The sequence below is a fragment of the Guyanagaster necrorhizus genome (assembly GCF_019112545.1).
Source record: "Guyanagaster necrorhizus MCA 3950 unplaced genomic scaffold BT62scaffold_4, whole genome shotgun sequence".
Lineage (NCBI taxonomy): Eukaryota > Fungi > Basidiomycota > Agaricomycetes > Agaricales > Physalacriaceae > Guyanagaster > Guyanagaster necrorhizus.
In genome coordinates, this window is record NW_025064883.1 from 2330880 (window position 1) to 2352160 (window position 21281).

The 21281-nt window shown below is 48.4% G+C and overlaps 6 protein-coding genes and 1 non-coding gene across 7 annotated transcripts; 3 read left to right on the forward strand and 4 right to left on the reverse strand.

Moving 5' to 3' along the window:
* Window positions 1–654: 654 nt before the first annotated feature.
* BT62DRAFT_885286 (Pkinase-domain-containing protein) lies at window positions 655–2059 on the reverse strand (the record flags this gene model as incomplete). The annotated part of the gene is made up of 4 exons (XM_043182819.1): window positions 655–1013; window positions 1100–1217; window positions 1279–1611; window positions 1664–2059. 4 exons carry the CDS (start codon window positions 2057–2059, stop codon window positions 655–657), a joined length of 1206 nt encoding a protein of 401 aa, XP_043044405.1.
* Window positions 2060–5538: 3479 nt separating this feature from the next.
* BT62DRAFT_t33 lies at window positions 5539–5617 on the forward strand. Its single transcript has one exon. It is a non-coding gene; the product is annotated as a tRNA-Gly (tRNA).
* Window positions 5618–7251: 1634 nt separating this feature from the next.
* BT62DRAFT_962784 (HECT-domain-containing protein) lies at window positions 7252–11118 on the forward strand. The gene is made up of 14 exons (XM_043188654.1): window positions 7252–7320; window positions 7371–7697; window positions 7751–7844; window positions 7956–9125; window positions 9179–9259; window positions 9310–9621; window positions 9678–9817; window positions 9874–9977; window positions 10028–10160; window positions 10210–10390; window positions 10442–10577; window positions 10635–10711; window positions 10769–10865; window positions 10918–11118. Exons 2-14 carry the CDS (start codon window positions 7376–7378, stop codon window positions 10999–11001), a joined length of 2931 nt encoding a protein of 976 aa, XP_043044406.1. The 5' UTR covers window positions 7252–7320; window positions 7371–7375; the 3' UTR covers window positions 11002–11118.
* Window positions 11119–11896: 778 nt separating this feature from the next.
* On the reverse strand, window positions 11897–12570 carry BT62DRAFT_543733 (uncharacterized protein). The gene is made up of 2 exons (XM_043181327.1): window positions 12297–12570; window positions 11897–12243 (listed from the first exon to the last, which is right to left on the reverse strand). The coding sequence occupies exons 1-2, from the start codon at window positions 12537–12539 to the stop codon at window positions 11998–12000; spliced, it is 489 nt and encodes a 162-aa protein (XP_043044407.1). The 5' UTR covers window positions 12540–12570; the 3' UTR covers window positions 11897–11997.
* Window positions 12571–12707: 137 nt separating this feature from the next.
* BT62DRAFT_1001755 (uncharacterized protein) lies at window positions 12708–13235 on the forward strand (the record flags this gene model as incomplete). The annotated part of the gene is made up of 2 exons (XM_043176774.1): window positions 12708–12988; window positions 13049–13235. 2 exons carry the CDS (start codon window positions 12708–12710, stop codon window positions 13233–13235), a joined length of 468 nt encoding a protein of 155 aa, XP_043044408.1.
* A 1098-nt stretch (window positions 13236–14333) lies between these two features.
* On the reverse strand, window positions 14334–18953 carry BT62DRAFT_928197 (ARM repeat-containing protein). Its single transcript, XM_043185457.1, has 14 exons — window positions 18898–18953; window positions 18823–18848; window positions 18618–18767; window positions 18362–18572; window positions 17905–18315; window positions 17680–17852; window positions 16596–17633; window positions 16117–16543; window positions 15993–16063; window positions 15847–15941; window positions 15524–15795; window positions 15320–15466; window positions 15055–15270; window positions 14334–15000 (listed from the first exon to the last, which is right to left on the reverse strand). The coding sequence occupies exons 1-14, from the start codon at window positions 18934–18936 to the stop codon at window positions 14617–14619; spliced, it is 3660 nt and encodes a 1219-aa protein (XP_043044409.1). The 5' UTR covers window positions 18937–18953; the 3' UTR covers window positions 14334–14616.
* A 122-nt stretch (window positions 18954–19075) lies between these two features.
* Window positions 19076–20114, reverse strand: BT62DRAFT_543796 (uncharacterized protein). The gene is made up of 3 exons (XM_043181328.1): window positions 20026–20114; window positions 19882–19975; window positions 19076–19828 (listed from the first exon to the last, which is right to left on the reverse strand). Exons 2-3 carry the CDS (start codon window positions 19945–19947, stop codon window positions 19148–19150), a joined length of 747 nt encoding a protein of 248 aa, XP_043044410.1. The 5' UTR covers window positions 19948–19975; window positions 20026–20114; the 3' UTR covers window positions 19076–19147.
* Between the last annotated feature and the right edge of the window lie 1167 nt (window positions 20115–21281).

Here is a 21281-nt window from a genome sequence, read left to right on the forward strand (position 1 = left end):
ATTCTTCAGATGTCCAAACAGCGCATAGTGATAGAAGCCCATACCCAACACGGAATCGAAAACGTTTACTTTTCATCTATCGGCAGGTAATAATAATCCAAAAGTCTACAACAACTGCTCTCTCCCAATCCAGTTAGTTCGGGGCCCTCCATTGCGTTCCCCCGGGTAGATAGGGCCTCCCCCCTCCGGGTCCGGAGTAATACCAAAAATAAACCCTCGAACTACCTATTCTCTTAAAACAACGAAAACGCCACAAGTTTCCCAAGTTACGAAATTGTCATAAGCACATAGCAAGCCATGAAGGTCACCTGTCCAACCAACACTCTCCAGCGGCGAGTCACAGTGAACAGCGGCACCCCGTTTCCTCAAACTCTAAAATAAAATTAAAAAAACCAAGAGGGAAGCAAAAAGGTCGTACCACAAACCCCCGCGCCAAGCACTTTCAACGAGCTTTTGAGGTCATGATCGTCGATCGAGGCGGAAAGTGGCGCATCAGAAAAAGAATTATAGATAGATCGTATTGAACTACAATGGTAAGAGAAGGATAAGTTTGGATTAAAAAAAACTCGCCACTTGGGGGCGAAAACAGGGTACGGGCGAAAAGCCACAAAAAAACAACGACCGTAAAACATACAACAAAAACGACAAGAAACTTCAAACCACTTCCCGCAGCTGAGCTTGCGCCAAGGCTCGAGCATGCACATGCACATGCTTCGGCTTCTCCACCGTATGGCACACCTCAATTCCCTGCACCCAGGTCTGCTTCATAATCTCCTCAATCGGAGCCCTCTGCTTGGGATTCGGCTCCAGCATCATCCGGATCACACTTCGACATGCTCGTGGAGAGAGGTTGTTGATCGTCGAAGGGAACGCGGTAGGAGCCGTACAAGCAGAAGCATACGCAGAGTACATCGCGTCACTATGCTGGGCAGCACGCCAAGGCAGCTCCTGAAAGTGAAGGCAGTAGTACACCACCCCACACGCCCAGATATCGACGAGCCGGGCATCGTAGGCTATTTAATGGTTTCCAGTATAGGAAAAGGCCAACAGCGCTAGTCAGAAATATCCAGAATATTAACAAATGGGTGGCAAGGCTTACGTTTGCCTAGGAACTGCTCCGGAGCAATGTATGGTTCGCTTCCACATAATCCCGTCGACATGTGGATCGTAGTTTCCCATGGTAGACGGTACACCGTCGAGGCGCCGTAGTCACCAATCTAAGAGGCGAATGAGACCATGTGTACGTCATTTGAGGCAGAAATGAAAAAAGAAAGTTACCTTGAGATGCCCCTTCGTATCGAAAAAGAGATTCTCAGGCTTGATGTCCCTGTGGGCCACGCCTTGACTGTGCAGATACGCCACACCGCTCAAAATCTGTTTGAAACAGCACTCGACCTCGCTAGGTGACATCCCGCCCTTTTTGATGGCAGCGTACAAATCGCCACCGGGACAAAACTCCATCACCTCACACCAGTGCTGGCTCTCGTCCTGGACGAGGTCGACAGTCTCCACAATATTGACGTGATGCAACGTTGACGATATACAAAACTCGGCTGTGAGTTTTTTGATGTACTCCTTCTCCGTCTCGTTCTTGCGGCGCTTTCGGAACTCCTAGGAGAGTACATGAGAAAGTAAAACACAACACGCAAGATAGTCGACTGACCTTGACGGCATACAGCTTCTCCTCGCTCCTGTCCCATTTATGTGCGAGGCGGACGACGGAGGTGGCACCTTTGCCAATCGCAATTTTCTGGCAGACGCCGTACTTTTGCGACAGGCTAGCAGTACTCTCCCCCGCTGTTGACCGCGGGCCTTGCCGTCCACCCGCATCGCTGTCTCCGTCAGACTTGCGGCTGCTGCCTCCTGTTGAGCGTTGGGAGGACTTCCGGGCGAGTTTGGGGCCATTAGCAAGCAGATCCTTGAGCGTAAATTTGGTCCCTCCGCCATCATGCGAGTGAACCGAGGGTGCCTTGGCACGCAGCGTTGCACCCGATCCGTTGATGGGAGCAGGGGTAGCTTTAGCTGCACCATTGGCGAGTTTGTTGGGTGTTGGTGTCATCTGGGGCTTCGCGTCAGCACCGGCGGACATGCTGGGCGCCCTGCTGGGCGCGCGGCTATGAGCGCGAGTAGAGGGGACACTATCCCAGTCTGACTCTGACCCGGTTGGTGACGAAGTGGTTGATCCGCTGGTGGTGGAAGAGGTTACGGATGCTTGTTTGATGTGGTTGACTTCGGAAGCGAGCCGCTGAAGGGTAATAACGGTGTTACCGGGCTGCTTCTCGTACGCTCCGGTCTCTGGCGGCGGCATTGGAATGTGGACGGCAGCGCCGTTGGCAAGCTTGGGCATGGGCATGGGGGGCTTATTATGAGGTTTGTCAGAACTGTCCGGGCCGTCACCGTCCGTCTGAGTGGTTTCTGTCGATGAAGAGTCCTGGTCTATCATGTGTTCGAGGCAGTCCAGGAGGTGGTTGGGTCTTGTAATGGCCGTGGTGGTAGGAGTAATGGTGGGCGAGTTAATGAGGAGTACTGTTAATGAAATGGGAAAAGGCTGCTGGTCGTGGAGCTCAACTAGAGCGATATCATGGCGTCTGGGCGGGTAGGTGGGTAAAGGCAGAGCGAAGCTGGCTGTTAATATGCGACGAGACGGCGTGAACGGGTGCAGGACCCCTCTCGCCGTCGAGAAAAAAAATAGCCTTGACGCTGTTCGAAGACGACGGAGCTCGTTGCAGTCGCTGGCGGTGATGGTGGTTTGCGGTAAAGAAAGTAAAGGGAGGACGGAAATTTACTATTTCAGTCGATGACGTAAGCAGCATCCTCTATCCCTGTCTCTTCTGCCTTGAGGCAGAGCGAAACAAGAAACAATTTTTGACACAGAAATCACAAATGGAAATGAGAATATCTGATAGCAAGTCAAGAGTTTGCCTCATGACCATACCATCAAATTCGATGATATTGATAACGACACTACAAGCCGCCTCCTACTGCCTCGAGACCCACTGTATCCTCCCGATTCAGCAAGGGATATGAAAACGGACACGACGGTGTTCGTTCGTGTTGCGTTTGCTGATCGCCGGAAGCTTGTGGAACGTACTTCTCTTCCTGGTACTCAATCATCTGAAGAACGTTGGTCAGCGCACCGACTTGCTCGACCAAATGGCGAAAATAACGCGACGACCGGAAGGGAACATCCGAGACTATTGCCTCCATGGAGCGTGTGCGCTCTCCGTTTGTCTCTTGTTTTCCCTGGCATCGGATCCATCAGCCTAACTTGTTCAACATAGATGCCAGCACCAGAGGCGAGCCCTTCCCTGACTGACTCATCACGAGAAGGTCCGTCGAGTCTCACCCGAGTCGGTGGGCATCAAGGCGTTTCCCAATTCAGGTCTGAGGCTCGACATGAGGTCCAGCAGGTCCACGCTGATTCCTGCGATGCGGTCCTGAACGGGAGACGCGGACACATTCATGCATTCTCGCATTGGGATGAATCTACGAAAATGATATTAATGGAGCTGTGATCCCGGAGGTATCAATCAAATATATTCATCACTCTGACCTCATATGTCCCCGTAACGCCACCGTACATACAGGTGCAGGTAACTGTCTATTCATAGACACGAATCAGAGACCACCAACAGCACAAGAAGAGGGTTCAACTTACACACAGTCAGTCGTATTGAACTCTGTGTTCGTAGCCCCAGAATCCTGGAATCCAGCGTTCACACGCGAAAGAGGTGCCAGAGAAGGACTCATGAAGCGTCGTTCGATATCGCAAGTCCAAATATGTAGGTTCACCCATCAATTTGATTGCCCCGAGCTTGGGGGCATTTGCGGGGATCATGGCGCTAAAGGTTTGGCCAAGATACATGCCTTACTCAAAGAGGTTCTCCAGCTCCAGATAGGCGAAAAGCCGACCAGCGGCCTCTGCAACACTTGACGTCATCAGTGATCTGGGGAGACGGTTGTTGGGGGTCAACATACATACCTTCTTGCCAAGTGCTTGCTCACCGGGACATTCAGACGTTGTACTCGAGTTAACTGAGGCTGGGAGGTAGTAGACCGGAATCGAGCCTAGTCCTGATTAATGACTCATAGTACCTGGTGTACCTGTTCTTTATCTGGTGACAGACGCAGGCCACAGCGGTGGGCACTGGTGAACGTAGGAAGCAAGAAGAAAGTTGCAGAAGAGTGCCAGCGACATGGTAGTGTGATGAATTCGGAATTATCGGTACCTCATCGGCCGAAGTTCGCGCCCCGCAATATTACAGTATACTCTCTCTACCTACATTCACGCCGACACTGACCCACCTCGCAATCCCGCTACCGACTGGTGCTGCGCCGCTTTCGTGCACTATTTTCGCCACATGTCGGCCCATAGATTGCAAATTTATCGTAATCAAGAATAACTGCGGCGATTTTTTACATTCCCTATCTTTGATTCCGGTCACTAGTCTATCGTGAGCAACGTTCGTGGATCCCTCAAGGCCTAATACATCCACCAAAATATCCGAGCTACGAGCTGACTTTAAAAACGCGGCCCTATATTTTTCCCATGACCGCAGCATTTTGTGCCCGCCACTAGGACTCTGGCCGTAGATCTGGCTCTAATATCTGTTTCGCGCTCCAAGTCATTTCTGCCTTTGTATTCAGTCTCGTTGGATTTTGTCACTGCACCCAACGGCAATCCGTCTACTGCTTTTACGATGGGGAACGTCCCGCAACATCCAATTCCGTTCCGTGTCTAGCGCAAAGGACGCGAAGAGAAACCGCACGACAACACGGCGGAACCTCGTCGTGTGGCAGACAAATGCATGCAAGGAAGTGTATCCATCGACGTGGACGATCTAGCTGCATTCGAATTTTTTTCCGCTGGGGACATTCGATTGATTGACCTTCCCGCACTGCAGTGTTTTATGGGGGGGGGGAGCCGCTCAAGCAACACGAGGTTTCTCATCTTCTCTTCGGCGAGCACGCAAACCCGACAACAAGACCGGAATAGACTTGCGGCAGATTCTTCAGGTCAATCCCCGAATATTGCCAATATGAAAGGATTTTGTTCAACAGGCTTCTCCCGTGGAGAGACATGCATGCCAGCCAAGAATCTGACAGTGTTTGGTCCTAGCTACGTGTCTTTCTTTGTCTAGCGTGCCGCCACCCACACAACCCTTTTCGTGGAAACGTTCGGGACGTGCTAGATCCCTGTATACGGCAGTCTCAGGGATCGACCACGTCGAGGCTTCCTACAAGTTCTCAGAAAGCCCGAGTCAATACAATTGGTGGGAACGATCGTGATTTTGCATCGAAGCCACCGCAACATGGAAATTCCCGTCATTAAATTTATTATGATATACGGATGTCAGCAGCGCGTTAGAAAATCATTTCGCACTTTGAGAAAATGTGCATAAATAGCATTCACGTTTAGCAAGGTACTTAACTTGTATTTGAGTTGTTGTGCTGGTGTGAGGATATATTGGAGCTTGCATGGTTTACGGAAGTTAAACTCTTCTCATATATTATTTATACTATTCAGCTTAATTGTATACGCCGATGGTGAAACGGTTATCATGCTTGCCTTCCATGAGATTAGCAAGCGGTAGGGGTTCGACTCCCCTTCGGCGTACTGCTTCGTGGCTGGTAGGGTTTTATTTTCAGTACGCACGAAATCTGCAGGGGTCAAATTTTTTTTATGCCGATCCCTGACGGAAGAGGAAGGAGAGGGTTAATTTACCGTTACTTGCCTTATCACGTGCCAAATCACATGACTGGTGTCTGGCCGATTTTTTTCTCGATTCGCCTTCGTGTTCTTATACATCTCGTTAATGTCTCAGGAAAGCAAAATATATGCATACTTTTGCTTTCCAAATACTGCCCATGTATAGTCACAAGACAGGTAAGTTAGCTCAACGAAAACCTTTCAAGCGAAGGGGCTAAGTTACTAGTAAGTTACTAATTATCCTTGGTGTATCGAAACCTAGGTTTCATGTGTTACCCTGGATTATACGTATAATTGAATATAAGCTGGATCTATCTCGTCAAAAACAGGCAAGTTATCTCTAGAAAAATCTCCGGAGATTACTAGGATAAGTTTAGTTTGGTATACATATGAGAGAGACGCTAATGGGCAAACTACCCAGAGACTAAGGTCTTACAAGAATTGTACTGCTTCCGCCAGTGGCAGGCACACTGATCATCTGGAAGCAGTTCGTGATTCGCCCTGGAATACCATGAAAGGAATTCTAGAGATGTCACGCAGTGCTTCTCATCCAAACGCTGGGATTTCTCTTGACGCCTTCGCGTCAACTCAACGATTGCTGAGAAAGACATCACCACAGAGGATGGCACCCATATGTTATAAGCACACAGATGTATGAAAGTAATGTCTACCTGACAGAATTGAAGGTGTCCACAATTGAGATAAGGATGAAAATATTCATAGAAGAATAGAGTTTGAAGACTCAGCATCAAGACGGTAACAATCAAGCGGGTGGTATCCATTCCACAGGGGCCACCAATTTAATCAAGGAGATTTCCTGTTTATCTAGGTATTGATGCGCTAGACAAGCTGCGGATCTGTCGCATGGCCATCTCCGCCAGTTTGCTATTCTAAATTCACAAACACGAGGGATTGTTTGAAGGAGCTCTGGGAGAAGCCGTGTATACCATGATATAGGAATGGTACGCTCGGGTACTATAGATCGGTAGCAGCAAATCGTCATCTGGACGCTCGCCAGTTGATTCGAAGAGACAGAGATTAACACATGGAGGCAGTTGAGCTGAAGCATGAGGATAAATGGGATGTAATGTATATATACTTCCTGTTCCAGTTAACGTTGACAACAGAGAGGTGTTTGGCCCTCTGAGATTCCACGATGAATAAAGAAGCGGCATTGGTACTAGGAGACTTGAAGTAATCTAGAGGCTCGTCAAATTTCTAGGAAGAGACCGCAGCAATGAGGGAACGCTCCAAGAGTGAGGAAATTCAATGGTAGAAGGCTAATGAGGAGGCGAACTAAGTGGAGTGGAGGGTGATATTCTGTCGCAAGAAGAGTAGGAACGAATGTCAAGCCTAAGAGGTTTTCAAGGATAATATCAACAACAAATTAAGTTGAGGCAGTTTTTGTTAGGGCTCAAGTGATGTGAACACAGCGCTCCGTTTTTGAAGTCGAGGTAGGCGCAAAGGTCAGTTCTCAGTCAGCGGCAGCGCTGCCGGGTTTCCCACATCGGCCCGTGCATCCGGAGGCCCAATACGCGTCACAGACTTCACCAGCATTCACCATCCAAAACTTTCCTTTTCTCTACCCCCATGACTTACTAATAGTCTTTGTATGCCTTCCTCACCTTGCACTGACGATATCCCATTAACTGTTCTGCAGATATCATGCTCCCTCTCTTCGGTGACGAACGACGACGAAACATCAACCTTGGTGGGGCATCGTCTGCATCAACACAAGCGGCTATCATAGATCAGGCCAAACAGCGGAGAAACCAACGCAATGAGCAGAAACGAAAACACGAAAACGCGGTGATTCTGCAAGCATGGTGGAGAGGCATCCGGGAGGCGAGATTGGTGCGAAATCAGATGAGAACGACCTTTGAGAGCGATGTGATGAGCATTACTGGCCTACGATGCCTTGTGCTTATTGGGCAGGACGAGGAAGCCCTAGGAATATGGTCGAACGCGATGCTGTCGCAGAACCAAGGTGGGTGACTCAGTAGCGCCGCTTCACTGTTTCGTCACCTAACGGCGTTGAAGATAGTTTCTGCATGTCATCCAAGAATCAAAGCTGGGTGGTGCTTGTGAGGCAGCTAAGCCTTCATTTGCTGCGCTCAATAGCCACTGTGCCACAGTAAGTCCATTATTTTCTCCCTCTACCCAACCCCCCAAAGTGTTGAAATGCTGGATAGCTCCGCCATTGACTTGGTTATCGGTCGCTCAATACTGATGCCATCTGATACAGGTCGTCAAATGCGTATTCGCACCTCAAGGTCCTCACGATGCTGACTCAGTCGTCAATATCCACGGAGGTGATGCGATATCTGTTATCGCATCGCGGGTACGAATTATTATCTAGATCTGTCCTGGCTTTTAGCGTGGGGTCGAAGGATTCACCACAGCTACCTCTCTTGGTTCCCTTGCTGACCGTATCCTTCACGATATTCTCCCCGCTCTCACCAGAATATCTCCAAGCACTAATAGGACTGTTTTCCGATATCTTGACCATTTCTCTCCTCCCTAACCGAATGCCCATTCCATCCCTAACACACTTCTCCTCGACTCTCCCTTTTGCCCAGCTGCCACTTCTTGAACCTCATGTCTCCGTCATTTGTACAAAAGGCACAGAGTTTAAAGTCAATCTTGTTGCCAACCTTCTTGCATTTACCCCTCCTCGCTATGCAATACTGCAGTCGGTACTCCCTTCTTACTTGTCGCTTCTAACAGCTGTTCTAAACTCATTGCCTGTCAATGCACTGGATCCACCGGCGGCGAGTACCAGTAGTTGGTCCCATGGGGACTCCGATGATGAGGATCATCATACAGTAGTGTCGGTAGTGACAGATTTCAATGCTGTCCCTCTTCCTACCTTAGACCCTCGCACCGCAAAGCGCTTGCAGACTCTTCCGTCTCCTCAGCACCTCAGCTCGATCATCGCCAACTGTCGCTCATCTATCATAACCTTCATCCTTTCTTTGACGAGCGTGTGGCCAGCAAAACGCGACACTGTCCTTACCGCTGTACTGACGTCGACCGGGACTGGCTTTTTGAGAGAGTTGTATCGGGGTCGCGTTCGATCGTTACCAATAGGTAAGGACGAGAACCCAGGCGCTGTCATGGATCCAGCACATGCAGGAGCTTGGCCTTCGTTGCTGTTGTTGGTGGATCTGTACACTCAAGCGTTACTGACGATGGGCGATGACGAGTTCTTCGATGCATCAGGCACAAGAAATCCCCTAACGCTGGATGATTTGACATCATTTAGTCGCCAGTTATTGAATATAGCGTTTACGCTGTATTGGCGGGATGATCAGACAGGGTTGCAAAAAGAGATGGTGTCCCCGGACGTTCGGTGTACGTGGGAAGGCGCGAGGCAGAAGGTTACAAATTGCTTGTTAGCAATTCACTCCCGGGAGTAAGTTGCTGACAGTCGATTCCCAATTTCTGTATGCTCAAGAAATTTCCCAGCTCTCGCAAACCTTTCGTTTCCCCTGAACATTGGCTTGTCAGTTCTCAGATTGATATGAACGGCTTTATTGATGCTGCGATGTATGTTCACTTATTAGGGACCTAAAATATTGGTGCTCATTTTGTTCTAGATATGAAGAACAAGCGCTCTCTGATGGCCCGGCCCCTACGAAGCGGCAAATGGCGCAAATGTCACCTCGACTGGGTGTCCTTAACAACATCCCTTTCGCTATTCCATTTGAAGTACGGGTGTCGATCTTCCGCCACTTTGTGCTTAACGATTTGCGCAAGCATGGTGATGACTTGCACTCTTTGAGATACAACCGGACGATCGTCAGTATTCGACGAGACCACATTTCAGAAGATGGATTCGACAAGCTTGGAGACGCGGACTTGAAAGGCCACGTGCAAATCACATTCATAGATAAGTTTGGGGAAGCTGAGTATGTTGATTTGTCAAGGTGATGTCGGAATCAGGCTAATGTCAACCCGAATGTAGGGCTGGTATTGATGGAGGAGGGGTGTTCAAGGAATTTTTTACGTCCCTTTGCAAGGAGGTCTTTGACACAGACCGAGGGCTGTGGTTAGCCAACGACAACCACGAATTGTACCCAAACCCACATGGATACGCCAAAGAAGGTGAGCTCAAACAGGTTATCATGTTTTGGGTTCACACAACCCATCTTCGTTCGCAGGTCACAGCCTCAGTTGGTATCGCTTTATTGGGAGGATATTGGGTAAAGCTATATATGAGGGTATCTTGGTAGACGTGGCATTTGCTGGGTTCTTCCTCGCAAAGGTAGGTGTTGATTCTGTCACGGAAGCCTTGAATGTTCATATATATTGCAGTGGCTTGGAAGACAGAATCTTCTTGACGATCTTACATCTCTTGACCCCGAATTATACAGTGGACTTATGTTTCTCAAGCACTATACCGGCAACCCGGAAGACCTATCGCTCAACTTCACAGTTGCCATCGAGGGTGAATTTCTGCAATGGCGGTGGCAACGTTTGACTAACCATGTATTCAGAGTTTGGTGTGACGAAGACTATTGATTTGGTCCCTAATGGTAGTACGATAGCTGTCACCAAAGAGAACCGACTGCAGTATATCTACCTAGTCTCGCATTATCGCCTCAGCAAACAGATCAAACTCCAGAGTGAAGCCTTCTTTGAGGGTCTTTCTGAGACCATTGACCCCAAGTGGCTAAGGTAAGGCTTCCTTGCGCCTTTTGTTACGCTGGTCCTGATTCCCAAGTTTAGGATGTTTAACCAGCAAGAAGTCCAAATCTTAATTGGCGGTGTGAACTCTCCCATAGATCTGGAGGATCTCAGGGAAAATACGAATTACGGCGGGCTTTATGATAACAACGAGCCCACGATCGTCGCTTTCTGGAAGGTGCGCTGTTATTTTTCTTCCGTGTTTCGAAATGTGCCGTTGACGTAGTGCGTGTAGGTCGTGGAAACGTTTGATCAAGATCAGCGGCGCGCCCTGTTGAGGTTCGTAACAAGCTGTAGCCGGCCTCCGTTACTGTGAGTCCTCCGCGTCTAGCCTTCCTAGGAATGTCCTTACAATCGGGCGGTTCGTAGGGGTTTCAAGGAGCTTGTGCCCAAGTTTGGTATCCGTGACTCTGGAAGTGATGAGCATCGTTTGCCTACGGCGAGTACGTGCTTCAATCTACTGAAGGTATGCCGTTTGCCTTTTGGTTATACACATGTCGGTGACCTTTGTGCAACAGCTACCGAGGTACCAGAGCGAGAAGGTGCTGAAAGACAAGCTCCTTCGGGCGATCACTTCCGGTGCCGGGTTCGATTTGTCATGAATAAGCGAGAGACTAGGTGTGGCGCGTCTGAGCTTGCTGTAACGTTGAAGATCCATACGTGTTTAAAGGGCAAATTCTTGTACTGAAAATAGATTCCTTGTACTCTGGTCCTATCTCATCACTCGGTGTGAGTTTTCAAGACCCGGTCTGCTGCTCATTCTAGGTGTCGATGTTGCGTTTGACATGGCTGGTCGGCGCAGTGATCAAAAAATCATCATTTGAGGTTGAACAGATACCGTAATGTTCTTGCTGAGTCCTCCGGTTCGTCCTTCAAAAACGTTTTGCCATCACATCTCAGTTCCTTACAGCGGAGGAAAACTTTGCGTGGACTTGAGAAATGAATTATTTTGCGGAATGAGCAAGTTTCGAACAGGTCTTTGTACAGTATGTCATTCTCACCGGTTTGAACACTCTGATGTGCACAATACACCGATGATAGCTCTTGCCCAGGAGGCCCTGAGAATGACTCGACACCAGGGCGCCGACTAATGACTGGCCGTTGCAGGTGTACGACCTCAGTGAGCACCTGCAGCTAGACACTATCGCTTCAGCGCTTGAAAGTCGAAAACCGCTGATAGTCTGGCAGCCATTATTTTGCCAAAGAACATATCCATCGTTGTCCGATCAACAACACTAGTCGTCTTCTTGACGTTAGCGGAAAGGTTCCCAACAAACCTTCCATCGGCCAAGACAATGAAATGGCATGCTCTCGTTCCAGCCTGGAGCCATGTCGCAGTGGCTTTTCTGTGGTCTCTTTCAATCAGCGACGCCCTGAGGCCTCCTTCCACAGCCATTCTACTCTTATCAATGAGGAGCAGCCGGCCAGCATCGACCAAAGGTAAGCTCAAAGTTCAATCCCAACCCCGCGTACCGAGGGAAATCTTCCATCCCAAACATCCGTTCTTTCTGAGTCGACGACACTTGTCGACCATATCCTGCGGTTTAGTTTCGAGCCGTTCGAGGGAGTCATTGATTGGCCCGCTCAGATCAATGAGGCTATGCGTATAGAGGACCATAATCCTCAGTCAGTATGATGTTTAGTTGTTCCCCCCGGGAGAACGCTCTTGAGAAAGATAAACGGGAAGGTGACGCGGTCATCGCCTGCGCCTGGGACATAGTATGGCAAACGACACAACACCACCTTCCCATCACGTTCCAGTTCAGAAAACGTAGGGGAATCTTCCACTCGACCCGTCTAGCCTTGCGTAGGGCGAGATAGGTAGTGACAGCGTAACGCCAAATCTTTCGTTCATGTCATTAGACTGTAGTAGTTACACTCGGAATGAGAATCCCACTTTACTGAGGTCGGCGTCATCACTTACAACCCAAGAAGGATGGATATTTGGAACCGTGATACGTGCATGAAGGGCTTTGAGGATTGTGCTCGTAGAGAGAGATGAGTCTTTTATGGCTTCTCGAGACGGCACATGCAGAAGAGAAATGAATAATATTGGGATGCCCTCGATATCCATCAAGGTTTCCCATACGCTTGTCGTTATTTCCGTGGTCGAGAATGGAGGAGGCTCTGTTATCCTCATGAGGATAAGTTTGGAAAGACGATGTGTAAACTCTTACTAAGACCATACCTTATCTGCATTGATAAGAAGTCACTGAGCCCCTGGCAATATTCCTTCGGAGTAATCGGGTCGAGGTTGATGACAGAAGGACAACCGCGGCAGTATCTCCAGGTATCGATAGCTGCCACGATGGCCGACCCAATGCCCAAGAAAGGTGCAAAAGACGACGTCAGAGCGCTATTGATTGAAGTCCTCAAAGCTGTCAAGGATCCCTTAGAAATAGGCCATACCCTTCTTCTTGTTTGGTCCTTGGAATATTCCTTCTATTTCATCAAGATGAAGAATAGGATTGTGGCGTCTGGTAGGGCTAATCGTGCCATCAAAAATTATTGTAGATCCGACAAGGAAAGGAGACTGGCAGGGGAAAACGGAGCAGACACAAAAGCCAGTAGAAACTCGCGCGATCTTGGGTATTGGCGTTGAAAGGGAGTAGAGCCCTTGAATATTTCGTATATGATTCGTAAATAAAGCGACCCCTCTGGACAAGCAGTCTCTTCGCTAATCAGGCTATCGCGGAACGACAATTGTATGTGTACTGAAAGCACATGCTATTTTGAATGGATCGTCGTCGCCGATTTCGGTATCGTTATCGAAGAATTTGCGGATCGCCATCCTGCAGAAATCCGTTTTCTCTGTGCCTGGACCGCTGCAAACTAGAGGAGCATAGTTCCTGCATCCGTTTTCTTTTCGTATGTTAAAGAAGGACTTCATGAAACGTCTAAGTCTTTCGGCATTAGCACCGCTATGATGTGTGGATCCTCTCGGATTGGGTAAATGGGATCAGGAACCTTCTTTCGTTCTGAGAGAGACAGAGGTCGGTGGTGAGGATGGTTTTCTAGTCCTACGATTGTTTGCTTAGACCATGGCGGGACATGGTGCGTCTTCAATTACGACCAGGTCACCAATTGCGCATAGAAAGCTGCAGAATATCTCAATCTATTCATGAGAATGGAGCCAGTATACCCTTCTTTTGATTTTCTAATGGAAATGTGGTGCTTTGCTGTTGATTCGCATCTGTTGAGGTCACCGACGTGTACGAGGATAGCGGATAGACGTTCACCGCAAGGGTTAGGGGTGGTAGCCATCGAGGCAGGGCCATGATGGTCGCCGAAGATGTCGTCCATGAATAGGTGAGAGTCATAGCTCTAAGCTTAATCGAGCGTGAGCCTCTCTACAGGTTTGTGTTGGTTTTCCTAGATAGCTGCTATATGGCTTGCTGATGTGTTTGTTTCTCACGTTTGTTGGTATTTGACTCGTAAAGCCGCTGCAGGTTGTCATGCTGAACTTGAAGCTCAGACCTCTGCGCTACCGTTCTCTCAGCTATCATTGTCAATACTACCCTCCCCTTGAGCTACCCCGACCAGGAGGGGTGCTCTATATAACCTGGTGCTCGCGTCATTGATCGATTTGCCAGCATTTGCTTTCTGACATGACTTGAAATGACAAGAAGCCGCTATAGGAGCGCAAGAAATCTGTAACACTAACTTACAACCATTATCTTCGTCTTTAGAACAGTAGCCTCATTATCACTGCGTAGTCCCAACAGGCTCTTAGTGTACCAGAAGATAAGCAGAACGCTCGATGTATCGAAGAAGGGTAAGCTTAATATACCACGAATGTCGTGTTAGTATCTCCATTGATACACCCCTAGAAGGGCCGAGGGCGCGATAGACGATCCGTGACCGATTCTACTTATGTTGCATATTGCTTGCGAGTACGCTGCGAGATTCATTGAGAACGTCTGGTTCTGCCGACGTCAGCAATACCAATACAACTTTTCGGGGTACAATTCCAACAGCTTGGGACCAATGGGTATGGGTCTGCTATATATTTATCGCCCGGTTCCATCATACACTTCTAGAGACTCCCGATCCTGCATCAGTTCACGTTTTTCTTGTAGTGATACACAATCTGGAGAGAAAAGCAATGCTAGTGATAACTAAAAGGATCTGTCCAGGAAGCAAGTAGTTACAAACGGAGTTGAGCACATTACTGAGGGAAAAAATACACATTGCAGCATCTCCATCAATTTCATCCATTACTGTCCTCCCAACTCCTTCAACTCAACACTGAATGACGAGTTCTTCTTCAATTCCTCGACAAGGTTATCAAACTTGGGAGAAACACCCGCTCCGATCTTGGTCAGAGCGCCGACAGCCCGTAACGCGCTTCTTTGCAGCTCCGCCGCGCGCTCGAGATCCTGCTTGACAGTGTCCTTGGTGACAGTTGCGCCCTTCATTGTCTTTTCGAGAGGTGGCGCAGCTTCGTCAAGCCTCTGCGACACAGCTGCAGGAGCTACCTGCGCGAGTCTGAAAAGCATCATGTGCGAAATGACCTTGATCTCATCTGATTCGTCCGAGAGACCTGGGATGACTCGGCCCAGAAATTCATGGAGGTCGATCTTGGTAAGGCATGTGTCCAGCTATGCGAGAAATATGATTAACTATACACGCATCATTGGCGGTAAGAAGCGTACCAAGGTATACATAGTCTCATACGCCGTTTTACGGGTCTCGAGACCATCATCGACTTTGTGCGTCCAAGGACCCATTTGCACTGTCCGAACGAGTTCTGGGTTAAGCATGGTCTCTTTGTAAAGACTAGACAGAAGGGCGGCCAAATGATCTCGGACAAGATGGGGTTTAGTACGAGCGGCCGAGTTGAGGGCAGACAAAGCTATACGTCTGACGGTCTAGGCAACGATTAACACTGATGAGAATTGGTAGGGGGGGCGTGCTTACTAGATCTTGGTCTAACATAAGGGATAAGAAGTCGACCAAGTAAGGCGATAACAGCTCATCATAGCTAGCTGGCGAGTCTGCAAAGGTATAACGGATAGCAGACACGACTGTTGCACGGGTAGCAGGATTTTGGTCTTGAATCCGGGCCTGTCAACAAAGCGTCGACAAAAATCTTCATGACGCATATTAAAAAAAAATTCGCACATGAAGCTGAGGCAAATATCTCGATGGATGGGTGATCGCCAATTTACCAAGACAGGCTGCTGCGACATTTCGCGTGGTCTCTTCGGAGTTCTCCGAGTTCTCGAATAGAGGCACCCATAGCAAGTCCGAGACGCCTTCTAGCTGACTTTGAGAACTATGTGTGACCACTTCTTTCAACGCATGAAGAGATAGCAGTCGCTTCTTCGGATCACTCTCGACCATCTTAATGACAGCCGGCAAGAACAGATGCAGGTTGCCAATGGCAATGTTGCCTGGAAGATCTTCTTTAGAGGACTCTCACATTCATTGCATAGATGACTCACCAGCAGCGAAGGCCGCAGCCGCCCGAAGGTCCTCTTGATCAGAAGAGAAGAGCTCAATTGCATGGCTGAAAATTTCGCTTTGCGGCGACATGTCACTAACCAGAAGATTCGTTCGAAAAATGTAAACATAAAATAGAAGAGCGCACATAAACCGGCCGAGTTCTCCTACGATGAGCAAGCTCAAAACCACCAGAGATGGTTTTGCCTTGGAGGTTTGCTTACGACAGAAGTTTCAGTACACAAATGTCGCGGAAAAAAACACCGACCAACTTTCAAATGTTTCGAATATTCGGCAATTACACCGGCAGCAATACCGTGTTGACTCTTGACAACTTGTGCCACACACTTGGCGACATTAGAAGGAGACGTCTCTGATTTCGGCGCCTTCTCCACATTCAAGACCAGATTGGGCACGACATGGGCGGCAATCTGATTGTCAGCCTGCACCAATGTGGAATAGAAGTTCAGAAGTGAATCAAGCGCCGCACCAGAAACCAATGGTGAATACGAGATAAGGTAGATCTCAGACAGAAGAGATTCTTCAATCTCTGGGAAAGACGTCGCAGGTGTGATCTGAAGCAGGATCGAAAGCGTGTTGAGCGCTTGCGACAGAAGGGAAATATCGGCAGTCGAGATATAGCTTTTAATTTGACTGATGAGAGAAGGTGCGAGACGTGGAGGTATGCCATCGGTGTAGCTGAAAAGTATGGCTTGTAATCCAGGAAACCCAAATTTGAATACGAGCACACCTTGTGATTAGAACATCCAAAGCTGTGAATAGTTCAGTCTTTCCTGACCGGCCACTCTTCCTTAGCAGGCCAATCAACCACTCTAGACAACCATTCACCCAGTTGTCACCAACGCGAACTTCTCTTGCTACCTTGATGATGACCTTGACGCCGCCCTCAGTCTTTCCCGTTGTCCGGCAAATGGCTTCCCATTCCTTCTGGTCCTTGCTCTGGACCACGGTCGTTGCGCAGATCCACAGATCAGCGATACAGTCTTCGGCACAAGCGCGAACCTCAGCGTCAGTGTCATGACTGCCCAGTCTTTTGACGGCTTCGTTGTGCAAAGGTTCTGTCCAATCGACATCTTTGACGGGTTTTAGAGAGTTGAGCAACGACGAAAACACGCGGAACGTTTCGGATGACACTCGGGGATGCCTTTCGCCTAAAAGCTTCAGAAGAATAGGCGTCAGTGACGACAGAGAACCAGAGAAGATGGCCGGGGAATGTGTCCCAAAAAACAAAGCAAGGAAAGACAAGCATGTGAGATGTAGGGTAGCTGTAGAGCTGGTGAGGGACTGTGAAAGGACCGATTTTGAAGTCGTTATGATAAGCGGCACTTGACTAGACAGAGAACCGGGTAGAACGTCAAGAAGGGAATGTAGAAGTCCGAATCCAGCTTGTAGAGTGGCGGCTGGTGTCTTGGGGGACTTGATCTGATTCAAGAGAGCTTTCGAAAGCGGCGGGACCTGGGCTTTCAGCAGAATGTACGGGCCCTCTTCTACATCCATGGTTTCCGCATCACGCTTGCGCTTCCCGCGAGCAGCGTTGTCTTCCTTGCTGAAGCCTCCATAGACAGCGGTCTGGTTGAGAAGAATGGCATAAGTGGCCCAGACCTCAAGCTTGACGGTGTCTTCTCGGTCTCCAAACCGTGAAATTAGGACTGGAGAGACATCTTTGTACATGGCGGTCAAAAGTTCGGGACGAGTGGTGATTAGAGCGGACAAGAGCTTGGTAGAGGACCGTCGAATCTTATACGACTGATCCTCATCATCCTCGTATCTATGGCAATCAGCTAGGTGTCAAGATGTATGTGTTTAAAACTCACTCGTCACCAACATCTTCATCCTCATCATCCTCGTCGGGGTCAGCCATGTCCTCGTCATCATTGTCCTCGGCATAATTCGGGTCGTATTTGATGTACTGAGTGCCGATCTGAATGAAAGAGCTCAGATAAGGCGTTGCTTCGTTGGGACACCGCAAAACGATTGCTTCCAAAGCCTGATACGAATTATATTGGTTGTAATAAGTTACCTTTTCATGGGAAACTCACCTGCAAACAACCTTCCCGCAATTCGTCGTCATCCCTTTGCACTGCTTTCAAAATCCCGCCCACAATGTCGCCTAGTACGGGCGTTATTTGTAATGGGGAGTGCCGTGCCACAGCAGCGACTAGCTGGACAGTCGTCTTTTGCTTCTCGATGTTAGCATTGGGAACGAGGTGAGGAAATACATTCGTCTGGAGCAGCTCTGTGAATAGTTGTGGTTGGGATAGCGGGATGAATTGAGACAGTGTGATTATAGCCCGCTTGCGAACGACGGGACGCGTATGCACCAAGAGTGGCGCGATGACCCTTAGTGGCTGAGTATCGGCGGTAGCACTCGTCAGATGCGACGGGAACCTGACAATGAGAATGGAGAGAATCGACAAGGTTTCGACAAGTGCTTCGGAAGGCGTACTCTTCTGATAAAAGTATCAGCTACGCTTCAAAAGCAATAAAAAAACACACATTTTGTAACTGCCCTAACAGCTTAGGCGTCAGTTTGGCACAAGCTGTGACGGCGACCTTTCCATCGGACGGAAGTTCTGCAGTGATGGTCTTAAGGGCCAGCGCCGAGATATCTCTGAGTTCATCATCCTTGCCACCCGAGAACTCGATAAGCTGGTCGACCACAATTTCTAGCTGGGGCTCCCGGATAATCTTGATCAGTTGGCCCAGACTGATACATTGTTAGGATATTCCCTCGTAAATTGTTGTTACACACCATTTCACGGCTTGATTCTTGACTTCGGAAATCTTGTCTTCAACAAGGGCAAGCACCTGATTGAGCACTTTGGTCTCCATCTGTTCATCTCCCGTGAAACTACTTGGATCTTGCCTGATTTCCGTCATGAGATCGTTGAGACCCATGAACCTGCATCCGAGATGAGAAAGGCGCAGCATATCTGAGCTATTGATTGACTGCTCACCGGAAATCCTGGTCAGGCGACTGCATCTGCAGAACAAATGAACAAAGACAAATCTTCGGAGCAGGTAATACCAACCTTTTCGATAAGACTGTTCATAATGTATGTTTTCGTCATTTTCGTAGCTTTTCAAAGGACAGGATAAGAAAGGATGGAGACAATTTGTAGGCAATCCGGAAGAGGGGGGAAGAGGAGGGAAGGCACGTGGTCACATTGTCAGTCATTTAGGACGCGTTGCTTGGCGCTGCTTGTTCGGGTGCCCACGAAAAATTATCCAAAATTAAACAGGAAAATAGAAAAACAAAGAGGAACTTGTACAAGTGTTCTATCACTTCATGAGTGCCTGCCAGCCTAGTAGATCAATGTTCCTCCTGTACGGCTCTTCCTTCGACCCCAACTCCAAAATCACTTCATTTCCCCATCCAAACCCATCTTTCTGCTTCAATATCGCCCTGCCCCAACATTTGATCCATATAATCTGCTGCGTAGTTGGAAGTGTAGCAAACAGCTCGTAATGTGGGTCCAGTCCTTGCTGTCCAGCCTCACCTACGTCTTCCACAAATGTCCACTGAGCACTAGAACTGTGTATACCCTGTCCTCGAACACGAGCTGCCTGTCCCTTATCGTCCTTCGGATGTATATCTTTTATCCTCAAAGGAAATGACCGTCCATCGACATCGCCGTCGTAACCAAACTCAATACGAATGACCGCAGATTCAAATCGGGCCTTCACCGTAGGATCTGAACCAAATTCTACACTGAATGTGACCTTGCCGGGGTCCGTGTCAGAACCCTGCATAAGCGTTATATTGAAGTGTGAGTCTCCCTCGTTAGTGTGTCCAATCTCTAAGCCATGGTCATCATTATCGGAAGAGATAAAGTAACAGTTGTACTCCGGATCATGGAAGGATCTTCGTTTATGAGGCCAATTCATCCATCGATGTCGATATGGTCTCTCTAGATGTCGGCCCTCACATCGCACGCTATTGATAGGAAGAGTTATCGTTGACTGGAAAGGGCATGAGTTCTGTGGGTATGTGAGGTATTTGTGAAACTACGTACAACACTTGACAAAGGTGTTGTCTGAACAGCAGGGACCGTCGTGTCAGAGAATGGCTGCTGGTCCATTTCTTCCGGCTCGGCGGTTAAAATTACACTAAATTCGAAAGTCAGCCTTCCTTCTCGTATCTAGCAAACATTGCGCACTTCAAGATAGATGGGGCATTACACTGTAGAGCTTCTCGGCTATCATCGATGTGTTTTCCTGATAAGAAAGGCCAGAGCCAATCCTAACTGCCGGTGAGGACCAGTAAAGATTGATCACAATGGTCTCACCTCAAACTCGGCGGAATCCACGGCACCATACCTTTCCGCTAACTGCCTGTCATCACGAAAGACCATAGTGTGAGGGCAAAGACTCTAATATTCCATAAATCAACCAGTTCCTGTATCTTTACAAACGGGTCATACCTTCTCGACGCATACTTCTTGAGCAACGTCTGGATGTTGCACACAATCAACCTTGGAAAATTTCACATGGTCGTACGAGGGCAAGCATGCAATATAAAGAAGCACGAGAGTCATGGCCTGCGTATAGTGGTCATGACCGTCGTAGAAGACGCAGACTGAGACAATGTCTGAAGATATCTAAGAAACGTTCATTCACAGAGCGAGAGGATGCAAAGCCACTACTTACCTGAGCATTGAATTCCTCAAGTGATGTGATTTCTGTAACATGTTCCTACGGTCCATGAGTATGAATATCCTTTCAGAGGAAAAAATCTCTTACGCTGTGACAGTTGTGCACATCAGAATTTCTGATGGTAGCGAGATGAGTGCATATTGATTCTTCTTCATAATCAGTATGCTCTGCTTCTTCGCCACCAGCATCCTCAGAGGGTTCGCTTTCAGTCGGGTGTGGTGCAGAGTCCGCGATACTGGAAGCAGTACGTCTAGTCAGATTACAAGGAAAGGGGAAAGTGACTTACGCGCTCGCTGAAAGACAATCACTCAGCCAGTTCTGTGGGCGGCTTGTTAGTTAACCTTTTTTATGCAAGAGAATGACCACCCACTGTAAATGTCGCGCCTTCGATCACCTCGGTAAGTTTCGAAAACAGCTTCCCATCTCGGAACATCCACATCACTGGTCTCTATGGAGAAGCCTCAGCATGAGTATTTACGGATGATGCTTCCAAAAATGTATATCTCACAAAACGAAGCCATAGCAGTTCGCGCAGGATCTCTGCAGAATCTGACTAAAAGAATTTTTAGTGATAATTGTATCAGAAACTGACTTGGAGGCACCCACCCACTCTGTACCACAATCAACATGAAGAAAGTGTATGTCTTTGAATATTAAAGACTTGGCGCAACGCTCGAGGCAAAATGTCATCCTGGCCTGTCATGTGTTGGTGGAGTGCAACCCAACAACGACGAGTTTGTGTTGGTTAATCTTCAAAGCC

Coding starts and splice junctions, on each gene's coding strand:
- BT62DRAFT_962784 (XM_043188654.1), top strand. CDS start 7,376: ATGCTCCCTCTCTTCGGTGACGAACGACGACGAAACATCAACCTTGGT. Junction 7,845..7,955: donor TCAATAGCCACTGTGCCACA/GTAAGTCCATTA, acceptor CATCTGATACAG/GTCGTCAAATGCGTATTCGC. Junction 10,578..10,634: donor CGATCGTCGCTTTCTGGAAG/GTGCGCTGTTAT, acceptor TAGTGCGTGTAG/GTCGTGGAAACGTTTGATCA.
- BT62DRAFT_928197 (XM_043185457.1), bottom strand. CDS start 18,936: ATGACGAAAACATACATTATGAACAGTCTTATCGAAAAG. Junction 18,849..18,897: donor TGAACAGTCTTATCGAAAAG/GTTGGTATTACC, acceptor TTTGTTCTGCAG/ATGCAGTCGCCTGACCAGGA. Junction 18,573..18,617: donor AAGAATCAAGCCGTGAAATG/GTGTGTAACAAC, acceptor ACAATGTATCAG/TCTGGGCCAACTGATCAAGA.
- BT62DRAFT_543733 (XM_043181327.1), bottom strand. CDS start 12,539: ATGAGGATAACAGAGCCTCCTCCATTCTCGACCACGGAAATAACGACA. Junction 12,244..12,296: donor ATGACGCCGACCTCAGTAAA/GTGGGATTCTCA, acceptor CATGAACGAAAG/ATTTGGCGTTACGCTGTCAC.
- BT62DRAFT_543796 (XM_043181328.1), bottom strand. CDS start 19,947: ATGGACCAGCAGCCATTCTCTGACACGACGGTCCCTGCTGTTCAGACA. Junction 19,829..19,881: donor CAACACCTTTGTCAAGTGTT/GTACGTAGTTTC, acceptor TGCCCTTTCCAG/TCAACGATAACTCTTCCTAT.